Source organism: Podarcis liolepis, assembly GCF_965112155.1.
Source record: "Podarcis liolepis genome assembly, chromosome: 2".
Lineage (NCBI taxonomy): Eukaryota > Metazoa > Chordata > Lepidosauria > Squamata > Lacertidae > Podarcis > Podarcis liolepis.
Genome location: NC_139555.1, coordinates 39053697 through 39067294, shown reverse-complemented (window position 1 = coordinate 39067294; position 13598 = coordinate 39053697). Strand labels below are relative to the sequence as shown.

General features: G+C 42.3%; 1 protein-coding gene across 3 annotated transcripts in view; it reads left to right on the top strand.

Annotated features, from left to right (window-relative positions):
• The window catches only part of B3GNTL1 (UDP-GlcNAc:betaGal beta-1,3-N-acetylglucosaminyltransferase like 1), a 173835-nt gene that overhangs the window by 146426 nt on the left and 13811 nt on the right, over nucleotides 1-13598 (top strand). For all 3 annotated transcript variants that reach the window (XM_083487654.1, XM_083487655.1, XM_083487653.1), the window contains exons 10-11: nucleotides 5258-5326; nucleotides 6885-6959. In XM_083487654.1, the coding sequence (XP_083343780.1) occupies nucleotides 5258-5326; nucleotides 6885-6959 (144 nt within the window). The remainder of the gene's footprint in view (nucleotides 1-5257; nucleotides 5327-6884; nucleotides 6960-13598) is intronic.

Below are 13598 nucleotides of genomic sequence, written 5' to 3'. Positions count from 1 at the left end.
ACATCCTGGGGCAAAGTTTACAACCAGGAGCAACTACTTCCGGGTTAGCGGAGCTTGTAACCCAAAGCATGCGTAACCAGAAGCGTTCGTAATCAGAGGTACCACTGTATATAGTAAGGGATTGAAAACCACCATAGCAGTGTGCCTCCCAAGGCAGTGTCTGGAAGGAAGAGGTAGGAAATAAACGAACATGCATGCATTTCTGTCCTGCTTTGTGCAAGCTAGACGCAACTCACAGCACCCCTTATCCAGAAATGAAACCAGACTGTAGAATATTCTGCTTTTGAATATCCACTTCCCACCTCTTAGTGACAAAGAAAGCATTCTTCCGTACATTTTCCGGATGTCAGCTGAAACTCAGTTTTGGATAATCTCTCAAAAGCAATGTCATCACCTGGAATCTGTGAAAATTGCAGTGAGGGAATATGCAGTTGGACCCAGCTTCTCGCTTGTGTTCTGTGGAAGCTGCACATGAACCCAGTTCTCCTGAATGCTTGTTCAGTGCTTTATTTGCAAGGCCACCTTCCTTCACTGTAAACTTAGCATTGAGTGGATTATTGCCAGCATGAGAAGCTTAAGTTCTGGACACATGCAAATGATTACTACTTTTTAAAGCTGACTGAAGTCTGTGCACTCCAGAATGTTGAGTCACCATAGTCACTTGAGTGCAGTTTGCAAAATGGTTTGATGTTGCTATGGAAATTTCATCATTTTCCTCCATTGTTGTGCAATGCTTTCTACAAAATCCCCTGATTTGCTTTCATTTATCTTGGATTCCAGCTGATGCAATTGTTTCAGAGACAGTGGGTGGGGATGGGGATTCAGTCTTACACAAGGCAAGACCTCTGGACACAGCAAGCCAGCCCCTGGGACCTCTTTTTCCAGCCTGTTGCTTGTTTAGCCCCCTCGCTTATCGGTTGAAATTCTCACTGGTGTGAGCAAGTTACAACTTCCAAAACTTGGCTTGCAGTTGGCTTCTTAGTCCCTGATAAACTTTTGTGCCATTTATAGAACTGCATGCTAGAAACTCAAGGTTGCCACCCACTGAGAGAAGCTGTGGTGCAAGAACAGAATGATGCAGCTGTCTGTGGTGTTTCGCCATCAGGCGAGTCAGCTTTCCCCCTTATTACAAAATGGAGAAGCTCTTCCTAGTGCTGGTGTGGCTCTGATTAACTGAGATGCTGACATTCTTCCAAGCTGACCTTTGCATAACATTTGCTTTGGCAACACTTAAGGCCAGGATATTATTTTGCTTGTATCAAGGTTGTAATTAGTCTCTTTTCTTTCTGCTTTATTTTGCTATGGAAAACAGCTGGCAGCATTAACCCTTACATTTATGATTGTTGTTTTATTTTGATAGTTGTCTTTATTGCAGCTTTTTAAGGGAAACTGCTTACAACACACACCTCCTTCCCTAATATGTAGTGTCTAAACAGGAGAGTGTTTCACTAGATTTCTGGTCAGTACAACCACTCACATGTGTGTGAGATTAGCTTTTTGTGCTCAGTGGTAGAGATCTGCAGGGTACTGAGCTTTCAGAAGAGTCCAATGCATGTTAGAACTTAGGTGCTTCCAACTGAAGCACATAAGTTCTTATTGGATCAAATACATTGGGTCTTTCCTCTGACCAGAGTCCAGCAGTCACAGAACTCCTGGTTTGGGTTTGGCTGTCCTTGCCTCTTCCTATCCGTAATCCCTGATCATTGCTTTTTCCCTCTTTCTGTTGACGTCAAGGTTGCAAGGTGCAAGGGGTTGTTTTTGTTGTGCTTGCTCCTTTGTCAAGCACTATGCTTTTATTTGGAAGCCATCCCATGCTGACATTCATATGCTCGGCAGCTGACCATGAAGATTTTGATGGCTCAGTATAAATAGTGGGATGGTTTTTTGGAATGCATCATGAGTTCAATCCTGGTCTTTTACAGCTGCTCAGTGATGTAAACACCCATCCCATTGCGCGCTGGTGGCTGTGTAGGTGCCTTTTCATGTCTGAGGGTAGCCTGGATAGGAGAAGAAACTCTAGTTTGAAGACCCTGCTGAACAACAACAGGAGGAATCAACCTGCTTCCCACCCACTTAGTGCATCAAACACTACAAAAGACAGAGACGTGTACCCTTGCCAGTCAGGGCACCTTTGTCTCCCACACACCCTGTTAAATGGGGACCATTTTCATGGACCAACCTACATAATGCCATGGAGTGGTGCTTTAACGTTCAGTTTTATGGGCTTCATGTCTGAGCAGTTTTAAGGAAGGCCAGCTTCCTAGCTGTACCTTTCTTAGATTCAAGGGATTGACAGGGCAAAGTTATAACATTTCTGCACGAGTGAAGCTGAACAGACCCTTTTTGTTTTAAAAAAAACACATCCGATTCACCTCAAGGTTGCAGCTGTAGATAGAAACCCAGATTTTTACAGGATGCTTAAAGGGTCTGTTTTGTCTGCTTTTTGCTTGTCAGTCCAGCTTCAGCATCGTGAATGTTTGGGTTACTTTTACGAGCTTATTCCCCTTATTGATTCAACACAAGCAGATTTAATGAGAAAAGCACAACATAAGCAACATAGGCTACACATATGGGAACGTGCAAGTCCATAAAGTTTTCTGTACTGGAGATACTATGCAATTGGATTTTTTTCAGACTTGTTTAAAGTTTATTCTGTGAGTTTATGGATAAAATAATACATATCAGAAGGACTGGAAATGCTGTACACACTTCCTGGGCTTTTGCCCAAATGCACAAAGGTATCTATGCAAGCTCTGGCCCCAACACAGGCAACCAGTTACTCTTAAGATCTTCGTGCAGTTACGTTGAAGGTCTGAATAGCTATGCACGTTCAGTTGAACTCAAGAGCAGCTAGTGCACATGGAGCCTGGGTTTCCATGCACATATATATGTACCTGATTCCCAAATCCTTCCACATCAAACAAAAGGGGTGGGGAGATTATGGAAGGAAGTTGGACTGGGCAATAAGAAAACATGGCCATGGTTGGTAGTTTCTTCTGCAGCAGACAGTTTGCTAACCTGGTTCCCTTCAAATGCTGCTGGACTCCAGTTCCCATCAGCATGGCCAATAGTCAAGGATGAGGGGAACTGTAACCCAATAACATCTGAAGTACCAAAGGTTCCCTGTCTCTGATTTAGAATCCTGGTTTCCACTCCCCCCCCCAAAAAAGCATGGCTATTTCAGATGATTTTGCAGTTGGACCGGAGGCAGTCAAGCTCATTGGTGTCTGCCAAGAGCAGTGTCTGCTCAGTATACCAGACACCGTTTTTCCCTCAACATGAGATCGTATAGGCATTGCAGGAGCTGTGGAATTATGACCCTTTCCCTGGAATATTGTGTTTTCTGATTGTTAGAACATTTGCCTTCTTGGTATATATTATGCAATACTTCATGCAGTCTTCATAAAAGACATAGGGGCCTACTGATGGGAGGGAAATAAAGTGTTTAGATCAATCCTAGTATTTTCAAGTTAGCAGTTTGTGTAAGCCCTTACCCAGAGTTCTGTTTATTGCATAAACAATTAGGCATAAATTCTTGCTACATGACTCTCCCCCCCCCCTAATTAAAAGGTAAATAGTGATGGCACAAAAATAAGTATCTTAAGACTAGACCACCCATGTGGGATATAGGTTAGTGCAGGAAGTACCTATTCCGAGACTGTTTGTGCACTATTTTAAACAGTTTCTGTGCTACCAAAGAATGAAAATTATGCATACAGAGGCCTCATATTTAGACTTTCATACATCTGATTGTGTATTGTAGGTTGCTTTCACTTCTTTTTACTGACAGAAATATTCATCAAGTGCTATGTTGGGTTTTTGTTTTTTTCAATGTTATGCCAAATATTAGTGCTCTAACTTCAGTTTTGTAAATTGGATCTGGGAGGCCTGGACTGTGGCCAAGTTGATCTCTCAGCCTCAGTTCTTCCTATGTAAAAATGGGAATAACAATGACGTGTTTCACAAGTACTGGCCCTTAAAAAAAAAAGTGCACCATTAATCCAAGCAAAACTGTATAGAAATTGGAGGCTTCTCTTTCACCTGCACCAAAAGGGAGTTTCTTGTTATTTATTCAGGTACTACAAACCTTAACCAAACACACCACTATTTGCATTCTATATTCATTATTTTCGGGTTTTTATTATAAGTTGTCTTCTCAGTCAGATCTACAGCAATAAATAAGGTAAAAAATTGAGTGAATAAATACTAAACATACAAGCCTAGATGGCAAAGCAAGACTTCAGAGATGGCTGTTAACACCCTTTATTACACTGCTTGTTTAGCCTGATCTATAAATACTGCATTACTAAACTTTTTTGGTAGATCCCTGTGTGATTCTGCAAAAATATCATGTTCCATCTTGGAGTTATCACACCATCTTAAGCACTTTACTGTTTCATTGTAAGTTGTGTGTGCTTAAAAGCAAACAAACTCAGAAAGGCGAATATACTTTCAATAAACTGATACGATTTTGATAGAACCAACTTTAAGTTGAAACAGTTTATTCCCTCCCCTGATAGATGTGGCTTCTTTCTCCTTGTTTTTGCTTTTTTTCAGAATGCATTTTCTACAGGACTAATATTCTTGGCTCTGGGTTGAGAGCTCATCAATCTTCCATCCTGCTAGCAGATGGATTTCAAACTGCTAAAGTGGCCACTTTAAACTGGGCATAGATGCCCATGGGAATAGTGTGTGGAAGGAGAAATTTTGTTGATCTTGACCGTTTTTTAGCAACTTGGTAGAGGCGCTGTGTGTATGGTCTCTGACATTTGGGCAATAGTTAAGATAACTTAAAGGCCAGGAAATAAAGAGATTGAGCTGTTCCTGTCATCACTGCCCATCATTGTAGCCTTAACTTGTACTGTGTTTTACATGTTGTCTTTCACTAGGACCTGGCAACAGCATGGAGGAAATAGTTTGGTTCATTAATTTTAATTTTAAATACATACAGACACCCCTGCCTCTAGACTTGCTTACATTATCCAAGGAAATATGCTCATTGCTGCATGACTCTTGTATGCAAGCACATTGTTGCTCATTGTGATTCACGTTCACTTATTATGGAACTGTTGTTTTGTACTACTATTAAAACAGCCTAGTAGTGTGTGCGTGCACACACACGCATGCACACACGCATGCACACACACACACACACACACACAGATGTGTGCAACAATTAAATGAAATAGGTTCAGTATCCCCATCGTTGCTAAATAACACTTGATCAACTCATTTTTTCCTTTCTGGTCTCCTTTAGGTGACTGCATTTTGTGATGTGGATACAAATAAAATCTCAAAAGGATTTTATACCTATGAAGAATCTAAGGTTGGTAGCTGTCCTGATAAATGCATGTTCTGAATTTCTGTCTAATCACTGTGGAGGAACCATGTCTAAAAATGCATCATCATCAGCCTTTTAATTCTTAATATAGTTGTTGTGAGAGAAGTTGCAAATCCCGCATGGAGAAGCATAAATGTTGCAGTCAGAAGACGTAATTGCTATTGGATCAAAATATACAAAATCAGAAAATGTAACTGCTGTTGCATTTATATATACATATTGGGATATATTGCTAAAATTCTCTATGTTGCCTGCATTATTTGGGCTGCAAAATTGGGAACCACTGTGGAATTTGGATTTATATGTCAGCCCCTTAGCTGTTGAAGACGAGAAGGAAATGGTAGGGTGCTTTGTGATAGAAGTGAAAAGGAAAAAATAATAATATCAGCTACTAGAAAGAAACACATGGCTCCTGTTTCTAAACTCGAGCAGAAACCGCTTACATTTTTTTCAAGCTGGTCTTGCCAGTCATGAAACCTGGAGGCGGGAGGTGGCGGTGATGGTGGCTTGCTTTTTTTGAAAGAGACATTTGGTTTCTAAGGATTCTAAGCCCATGAGATCCTAGACTTGAGCTAGATTCTGAGAAGGGCTGCAGGATGGAAACAGATCCCACAGCGCATTTGGCAAGCAAGGGGACACCCAAGCAAGCTGATATTTCATCGTGTAATATGAACATTGATTTGAGATTATTGGCCGGCTTAGCGCAGCTTTCTAAACAACCTTACAAAGAAATGGAGGTTTTGGTTTGTTACCAAATCAGTGGCCCATAGTAGAATGAAGGGCTCTCTGTCCCATTCCTGAACACTAGCTGGCAGCCTTCACTCTCCTTATGAATGGCTGTCATCTTGGGTGAGAGTGAATAGTCAGAAGAGAATGAACTATTCAGAATGAAAAGATTGCCTTAGAAATACAGAATGGTGAAGAATGAGAAGCAAAACTAAATTTCTAAACAGAACATTTCCCACTAGGAAATCCAGTTCCTGCTGCTTTTCCTCTTCTTTGCCAGACAGTTACCCTGAATGGGAGGCTGTAAAATTAATACAGTAGAAGAGGGGAAACTGGGGGGGGGGTTGGGGGGGGTAGAAGGTAGGTTGTGAATTAGCTTCTGTTATGTCAATAAATTAGGCCAGCTAAAGGAAGAATGCTGCTTCTGGGGCTGGATTCTGCTCATTCTGGCATCAATGGGAATTTGATGCCTGCTTAACTTGGGACCAGGACTTCATATGCAGAGGCTAAAACAATATTTTGAGGAAAGTGAGATATCTATGGGGGTATAATTTATATCTTTTTTGGGGGGTAGGAGCCCTAAATGCTGCTTCATCTCAAAATGGCAGTCCTTGAAATAGGAGTATTTCCACTTAACTCTGGTGAGGATAAGCTTAGGAGAGCAAAACTAAATTGTTGCATATGAGCCACTGTAGCGCACAGGACAGTTCGCGATCACAGAACCCAAATTAGGCCAGGAATTATGCCATTCAGTTTAGTGGGCTGCAATGCAGCTATGGAATACAAGCTAAAAAGAAATGTGCTTCTCTCCCCATAGGAAAATCCCAAGCCCAGAATCCCTATCCTACATTTCAGAGATGCTTCCCCACCTTTCATTATTTGTGTGAAGTTGGTGAGTATAATTTCATTATCTAAGGCAAGCGTGTGGAATCCACACCAAATTAAAAGTTGCGCCTTCAGTTGCAATAAAGCATGCATTGAATAATTATTCCTATTTGGTTTCGTTTGTCCCAACCTGGGGCAATTTTTTGTCCTTATATTGGCAAGTAAAAGGAAGTGTGAAATTGAGGGTTTGGGCCAGGGCTGCACCACTACTGACTTTATATTTTTTGTTGACTGAAGCCCACCTGGTAAGCCAGTGCATTCTTTGCTGCCTTCAAGTGGTGCTCAGTCATGTCAGAAACACACAGAAAGAGGAATGCTAAAGTTTTAAATTACCTAGAAAAGCACCATATCAAAACCACTCACCCAAGCAAACTCATTTGTTATTGAGAGCTGCAGCTGCAGTTGCATTTTTTTAAAAAAAACCCAATTCTTTATAAATAATGCGTCCTTCCTCCCCCAACCCCCATTTTCCTTTTGTGTCTTTTCTATCATAAGCCCAGGGACTGTCTTACGGTATTTCTGATCTTTGTAAGCTGCTCTAGAAGTCCTCTTTTTTTACCGAAGAGGAGAATAAAAATGCATGCATTAATGAAATAAAAACACCTCCTTTTAAAAGGATGGATTTTAGGGCTCACTTTTCTGGCGTTACAAGGTGTCTTTTCCTAACTTCGTGAATAGTGACACTAAGGTGGGTGAGGGAAGCTATGTCATTAGCCACTACAATTTTGCCTGCGTTGCTCTAAAATCTGTTTTGTTTTCTTGAGAAATCAGCAGGGGAGGAATGATTTACATGGCCCCTGTGGTTTAATTCTTTCCCTGCACTGTGAGAGGGAAACCACTACCTGTTGTTGTTTAGTCGTGTCTGACTCTTCGTGACCCCATGGACCAGAGGACGCCAGGCACTCCTGTCTTCCACTGCCTCCCGCAGTTTGGTCAAACTCATGACTGTAGCTTCGAGAACACTGTCCAACCATCTCGTCCTCTGTCGTCCCCTTCTCCTTGTGCCCTCAATCTTTCCCAACATCAGGGTCTTTACGAGGCAGTCTTCTCTTCTCATGAGGTGGCCAAAGTATTGGAGCCTCAGCTTCAGGATCTGCCCTTCCAGTGAGCACTCAGGGCTGATTTCCTTAAGAATGGATAGGCTTGATCTTCTTGCAGTCCATGGGGCTCACAAGAGTCTCCTCCAGCACCATAATTCAAAAGCATCAATTCTTCGGCGATCAGCTTTCTTTATGGTCCAGCTTTCACTTCCATACATCACTACTGGGAAAACCATAGCTTTAACTGTACGGACCTTTGTTGGCAAGGTGATGATTTTCATTAAAGTTGCATATCTCTCCTTAGTGATGGGGATGTGATAGTTAACATTGTGCAAATTATCCTGCTACTCATAGATGGGGTGTCCTTCCCCCCACTCTGAACATTTCACCTAAACTGGATCAGCTTATTTTTCATCTGATGTTGCCAAGCAGAACTAGCGCAGCAGCGCCAGCAGGCAGGTAGTAGAGTTAAACCAAAATGCTCCTCCTCCTAGGTAAGAACTGATGCAAGTGTCTCTGATTCAAATCTTATAATAGACATAATTTCACAGCATAGCATTAGGCAAGTCGCAATTTCTCAGCCTCTGCAGTATGGGGGATAATGCATACCTGCTGTCCAGGATTCATTTGCCATAGTGTATGTGAAGCACTTTGAATACTTGGAGCATTATATAAGGTTAATTAGCATCAATTGCAAGAGTGGAATGGGTGTTGAGAAGTGGGAAGAAACGTTGTTTCCAAGAGCCTGCAGAAATTCATGGAAACAGCCTCTCCCACCCTCACCCACTCCCACACCACACTGATGTCCAAAAACCGCCAATTTCTATTCATTCTTATGTATAACACATGGAATATTTTCCATCACCTTGGTTTGGTTTAATGGAATTTTTTAATCATTTGTCTATAAAACGTTGAAAAACTTTTCCAACCTGTTTATATCACCTATGAAACGTGATTAATAGTATACTAAGACACAGATGGTTATCGAATATTGGTAGAATGCCTTGGAGATGAGCATAGATCAATTCAGAGAACGCGCAAGAAGAAGGCCCTTTTTTATTACTGCTTAAAACTTCGGTTGCATTGAGAGTTACCCTTTGCATTTCATGTCAGGAATTTTTAAACTCCCCTTTCAAAAATGCTTCACAGCAGCTAAATGACTTGCCAACTGGAAATGCCTTTTTTCTGTTTCCCCTCCGTTCTCACTTTGCATGAAGCAGACCTTGTTTTGCTTCGCATCCAGTTTGAGCTGAAAACCTCACCCCGCCTCTCTTTACCAGCAAGAAGAAGTGACTTGTGGTTTCTAAAGGTTGGAAGAGTCCCCTCTTTGCAGGCCTGATGGCAGAGGAAATGGTTTCTAAACTGGTTAAAACTTGCTGAGAGAAGTTGAACTTTTGTTGCTCTATGGTGATATAATGCAGGCTAAGGATAAATCCGAGGATTCAGACCGAGATGTATTTCTGGGCCCCTTGAACTTTCGTTTCTGCACAGGCCACATATGAAAGAGGAGATGAAAAACAAACCCACCACACTGCTGTGTATTTAATTTCCCCCAAATACATGAGCCCTTCCTCCTCCCCAGCCTCTGCTGACACTCCTGAAAGAGATGAAGGGGGAGATGCAGCACACAGTGAGCCCTGCAGACAAAGGACAGCAGGGAGTGTTTGGAGGGAGAGGGGAAAATGCCACAGGCAGGCAGCCTTATTTAATGAGTAGCAGGAAGACAGAGTCAGCCCTGCGATGTTGCGGCACAAAAGCTGCAACCATTATAAGCTGCATTTAAACGTCAACATCTTATCAAGGCGATAGTATTGCAAGCCAGGACTTTGCTGCATTGGTCAAGCAACGGTACAGTTGCTTTGCGATGTTCCATTTTGGACACCACAGTTCAAGAAACATGCTGGCACCCTGGAGAGGATTCTGAAAAAGTCGAGACATGCTAATGAAAGGGAATGAGTACTAAAACTGCAGATGGAAGAGACGCAAGTTCTCTGGTAGTAAAATGAAGTCAGAAGGTAGAGGCAAGAGAGGAATTGCACATAAGTGTTCATTTGATGAGAAGCAGCATAGCTCGTATATGATAGATGAAGATAAAGAGGACTTAGGTTTTTAAAATATTTTTGGCAGCTGTGGTGGTGTGAGTTGTTGATTTCAGTTTTAAAACATTCCCCAGATTCAGTGCAGTGTTTGCTTTCTCTACCCTCCTTTTGTTTGATCCCTGCTTATGGCCCACTGAGCCATGTATCATAAAGAGACCTTGTAGTCTCCTTGGTCGCTGAATGATCTGACCCAGAGCTTTCCAAACTGTGTGTCGCGACATGTCAAGTGTGTTGGCTGCAGTGTATAGGTGCTTTGTCTGAATGCTCCCCACGCTCCTCCCGGGGCTGGAAAGGGGTTAGTTCAATCTCCAGTTTGCTAGTAAAATTGAATTACTGTGTCACAAAATGATGCATGTCTAAAAAGTATGTAACGGACATGAAAAGTTTGCAAAGCTCTGATCTGACTTTTAATCAGGTGCCTTAAGCTTGTATGGTTCTGGTATACCCAGACACTCACATGACCCAAATCAGTCCTGGATTTGGTCACATCTATCGTCTGTATTTTTAACTGCAATGTGCCAAACGTGGAAGGCAGTAGCAAGTGATTGATGATCGAGTTGTTGTTGTTGTTGTTGTTGTTGTTGTTGTTGTTGTCGTCATCATCTGAGTTATGCACTCACATGCGACTGCCACATTTATATTTTACTACCAGTAGGTTAAAAAGCATACATGGCCAGCCCATTTCCGGATTTATCAAGTTCTTCCAGCCACAGTAAAGACTATAGTGCTTAATTACATAGAAACCAGTGATAACTCCTTAGGAGGTGCCTGGGGAAGAGGGTCTAGTGAAGCCTGGATAGCCAACCTTGTGCATCCTGAACATCTCTAGCACTTCCAGCGTTGTTAGCCGTATAGTCTTAGCAGGGTCCTGGTCCAGATGCAGAGGAGTCTCTACCAAGCGCATTTCCTTCCAAACCTTCCATTGCAGGTTAGATCTCATGGAATACTTTGCATCTCGATCCATTATCTATGCCGCCCCAAGCCCAGGGATGAGATCCATGCAACCCTACTGATTGTCATGAACCCAGCTGATCCTGCTCACCACATGCTGCGATAAGCAATGGCTCCTCAAGGGCAAAGTCTTTCTGAGTCCTGCTACAAAGACATCTTTTGAACAGGAGATGGCAGGGACTTATACCTAAGGCTGTGTACGTGCAGAGCATGTGCTCTGCCATTGCTTCCATCGTAATCTCCCTTGCTAATGGGTGGGGGAGCAGGGGGACATAATTTTTAATATCTATAAATCATAATTTCCAAGTGCCAGTTATACTGTTTTTGTTCCTGCCACCACCCTTCCTTTCTGCATAATTTCCACCAAGTTTCCTTTTAAATATTATAGGCTAGATTTTGTTTTGTCGCATACTTTGCAGTATGAAAATAGCTGAATCCCCCCCCCCCCGGCCAGTTTTTATTCAGCATCTCCTCCCTCCCCCCCCCCCATCTGCTTTGGGCCTCAGAAATTACGGTAGAAGCTTAAAAGCACAGAATGACTAGGCACTCACTCCATTTATCTTGCCAGTTCAGAAGTGGAAGCTATGCCAGATTACTGTCATGTAGTAACAAGGGTGTGAACTACGAAAAGGTCACAGGAGTGTGTTGATCTATAAATAGTTAATGCAGCACTGGCTGAGACTAATGGAATTGTTAGGTTTTATTAATGGTTTAGTATGAGTCTATAACTGGGCCCCTAAACTCCAGGGCGAATTGCACCCCTATAGATTGCAGAGCTGCGCCACAGGAGTGGTGGGGTGCAATTTTATGGGCATTCGCCCAAGTATGTGGAGTGTCTCCATGACAGCACAGAATGTGCAGTATTCAGACTTAGGGGGCTTGCAATTGACTCTTAGTCAATCATGACAGGGAGGAAAAGTGGCGGATGGTAAAAGGAGAATTTGACAGCTTAACTGGCAGGCAGGGCCTGTTTAGGGGTTTTTGAAGCAGGATAAAGCAGTTCAGTTTCCTCACATGGGAGGAAGGTACCCAGAAAAATGCTAGAGGTGTTTTATGGGCAGAGTAAAAGTGGATAGCCATACTAGGAAGAAATAGATTTAATAGAAGCAGTTCTGTGTGGGGAATTGTAAGTAAAGTTATTGTGTAAACCCGAAACAGCGTTTCTTACTGAAAATAAGTATTGTGCCTTTAATAGTGAAACCATCAAGCTTCATCTCTCGTTGAGTTTGTTGATAAAAATACAGCTTGTGTTTCCATTCTGCCCCAGTTTTGATTTGTGCCTAGTTCAGTGAGTAAGTTGTCGCAGGAACCCCAATATCAAGAGTCCTTGCTATGGAATTATATGCTACCACATGTAGAGAATCCCCGAATTGTCAGTTCTTATAGACAGGGAGTGACCAAGGCTTTAAAAGGTCAGCAGACTTGCTCATGTTGCCACACTCTCATCTTCACTGAGTTTCACTTCACAAGGCTATCTGGCTTTGTGTCACCAAACTGGCAGGCCTCACTAAGTTGTAAGGTCTTTGTGAATAAGATATTTAGCAATGGAGAATCTCATTAAGACTCTGTCTTTGAAGGAACCTGGCTGTCCTGGCAAAATTATCCAGAAGCAAGTATCTGCATTTTGGGCTGAGAGAAATAGGGTTTTTCCACCCCCAGGAATGAAGGGTCTGTCAGAGATTATGTGTTAAGATGTGAGAAACAGGCTCTCGTTTAGCTTTGGATGCCTGGGCTGTTTGCTTTGGAAACCGTTTAAACCTATGGGTGGAACTTCTACAATTGCCAGCTGTGCGGCGCACCTTCCATCCTGAAAGCAGCTCCTGGCTAGCTTGTTTTGGCATTCTCTTTAAAGTCTTCCTTGGTAGGAAGAATTACCCAGTGCACACCCTACTGGGTATTCAGTAAAAGAAATATTCAGCACGTGAAGGCAAAGGGTTTCAGTTGGATCAAGCAGAGAATGTTGCTCTCCATGTTTCATTGTGCATGTCTTTAAAGTCTATCCACTTACGAAGCAGAATATTTTTTTGCTGTTGCCCTTAATCCAGTTTGACTCTGCACTCCTTTTGTGTTTGGTCAAATTCAGAGAGAGAAGTGCACAATCATCACCCAACTTTTCCAGTTCTTTGTTCACGCAGTTGAAGCTTAATAATAGGGCAGATTTTTGAGGTGGCACAATGTCTTGAATTCTGTGATTCAAAAGGTTTTTAGGTTGAAGATATTGTATGCAGCTCTGTAAGGATTGTGTTAAGAGAGAAGGCTCACCGTCTCATGCCATGGTTTAATATGGGAACACACTTTGTTAAGTGGTGGATATTGCTGTAGGATCTCCAAGTAGCAACTAGAATCCAGCTTTGTATATGCTTCCATGCAGGTATGTTCTCCTGACGTCTGTGGAATTTGCATGCACTTTGGGACTATCGAATTAAGGCAAAGCTTCATGTTAGTGTCCTACTTTTCAAAAGTGTTACATTACCCTTTATTCATACTCAGAAGCAGTAGCTCCTTTGTTGTTACTAATCTTAATGATGGAGTATTATTTAAGGCTAATCCCACTGG